At 48.4% G+C, this 1,439-nt stretch overlaps 1 protein-coding gene across 1 annotated transcript in view; it reads left to right on the top strand.

Moving 5' to 3' along the window:
• The window catches only part of caiap (CARD- and ANK-containing Inflammasome Adaptor Protein), a 4,861-nt gene extending 3,450 nt beyond the window's left edge, over positions 1 to 1,411 (top strand). The window contains exons 3-4 of the mRNA XM_032525347.1: positions 89 to 311; positions 401 to 1,411. Coding sequence (XP_032381238.1) covers positions 89 to 311; positions 401 to 1,150 — 973 coding nt within the window. The 3' untranslated portion in view covers positions 1,151 to 1,411. The remainder of the gene's footprint in view (positions 1 to 88; positions 312 to 400) is intronic.
• Positions 1,412 to 1,439: the final 28 nt, after the last annotated feature.

Raw genomic sequence — 1,439 nt, forward strand, 5'->3', positions numbered from 1 at the left:
GAATGGGTGTGATGTGGTCGTACTTTTGCACAAATGGCCCAAACTGCATAGCGCCCCCTTAAACAGAGACCTCTTTTTTTCGTTTCAGAGTGCTGGTATCAAAACAGGCCAAACTTGATGCTACTTTATCCGACCTGTCCTCAGCATTGCACCTGGCTGTCCACGGTGGCAGTGTGCCCATAGTGCAGACGTTGCTGAAAAAGGGATTAGACCCAGACATAACTGGACCTAAAGGCCAAACCCCTATGCACCTGGCAGCTCAGTGCAATAGGCCAGAACTTGTTGATGTGTTGCTACGAGCTGGAGCCCAGGTAATTGTCAAACCAATTGATCATAAGTGTCCATTTTGTAGATGTGTGTTTATGTTTGTGGAGACTAAGAGTTGTGTCATTTTTTTTAGGTAAATGCGTTAACCCAGGATGGGCTGACCCCTCTGCACATAGCCAGTCAACAGGGCCATGCAGACTCAGTGACCCAGCTTCTTCAAGGAAAGGCAGACCCAAGAGTCAAAGACAAGCTGGGGAGGACAGCCTTGCACTGGGCAGCCTCCTCCCAGGGAGAAAGCTGTGTGGTAGACCTGCTGCTGTCGGCCAAAGCCAACTCAAACACCACTGATAAGGAGAAAAAAACTGCCCTTCACCTAGCTGCTGGGGAGGGGAAATTAAATGCTGTGACCTCACTGTTGTCCCACAAGGCAAAGGGAGGGGCTAAAGACATGGACGGCTCCACACCCCTCCATTACGCAGCAGCTGGGGGGCATGCTGGCGTGGTTTCAGCTCTTCTACAGTCACTCAACAACAGAGGGATAGAGGAGAGGAATACATGGAGGAAAACGCCACTTCATGCTGCAGCTGAGAGGGGCCACGATGGCGTGACGGTGCTGCTCCTGGAGGCCGGGGCAAAGATCAACAGCACAGATCACAGCAAAGACACTCCTCTGCACTGTGCTGCACGAGTTGGACACCAGGAGGTAGTGAAGAGGCTCGTGAACTGGGGCCAAGCTGGGCACGTGGGGCGGCAGGAGAAGGTCAATCTGCAGGCGGCCAACAATGTGGGGAAGACACCACTGCAGGTGGCAAAGAGTGGAGACACACCAGAACATCAGAGCATTGCAAATTTACTCAGTAGAAAGATGTTTCTTATCAAATAAAGGGAGAGGAGTTCAGAGAGCGAATAACAGGAACTGAAAATAGAAAGTCAGCCTAATGATATTATCTTTTATCCATTCATCTTTTATCTCAAAATGTCATATCCTGTGAAGGGTCTTGAGGACATGCATTTTGCAAAACATAGAGATAGAATCAAAAAATAACACAGCATTGAATCATGCAATACTGTTTTTCTTGTGTGGATGTTAGAATAGACTGCAAAGGTTGCTTTTATTTTTGGTAATGAAGCATATCTGTGGTAATGAAATCCATCCATCCATCCATCCATCT

This window comes from Etheostoma spectabile, chromosome 9, assembly GCF_008692095.1.
Source record: "Etheostoma spectabile isolate EspeVRDwgs_2016 chromosome 9, UIUC_Espe_1.0, whole genome shotgun sequence".
NCBI classification, from domain to species: domain Eukaryota; kingdom Metazoa; phylum Chordata; class Actinopteri; order Perciformes; family Percidae; genus Etheostoma; species Etheostoma spectabile.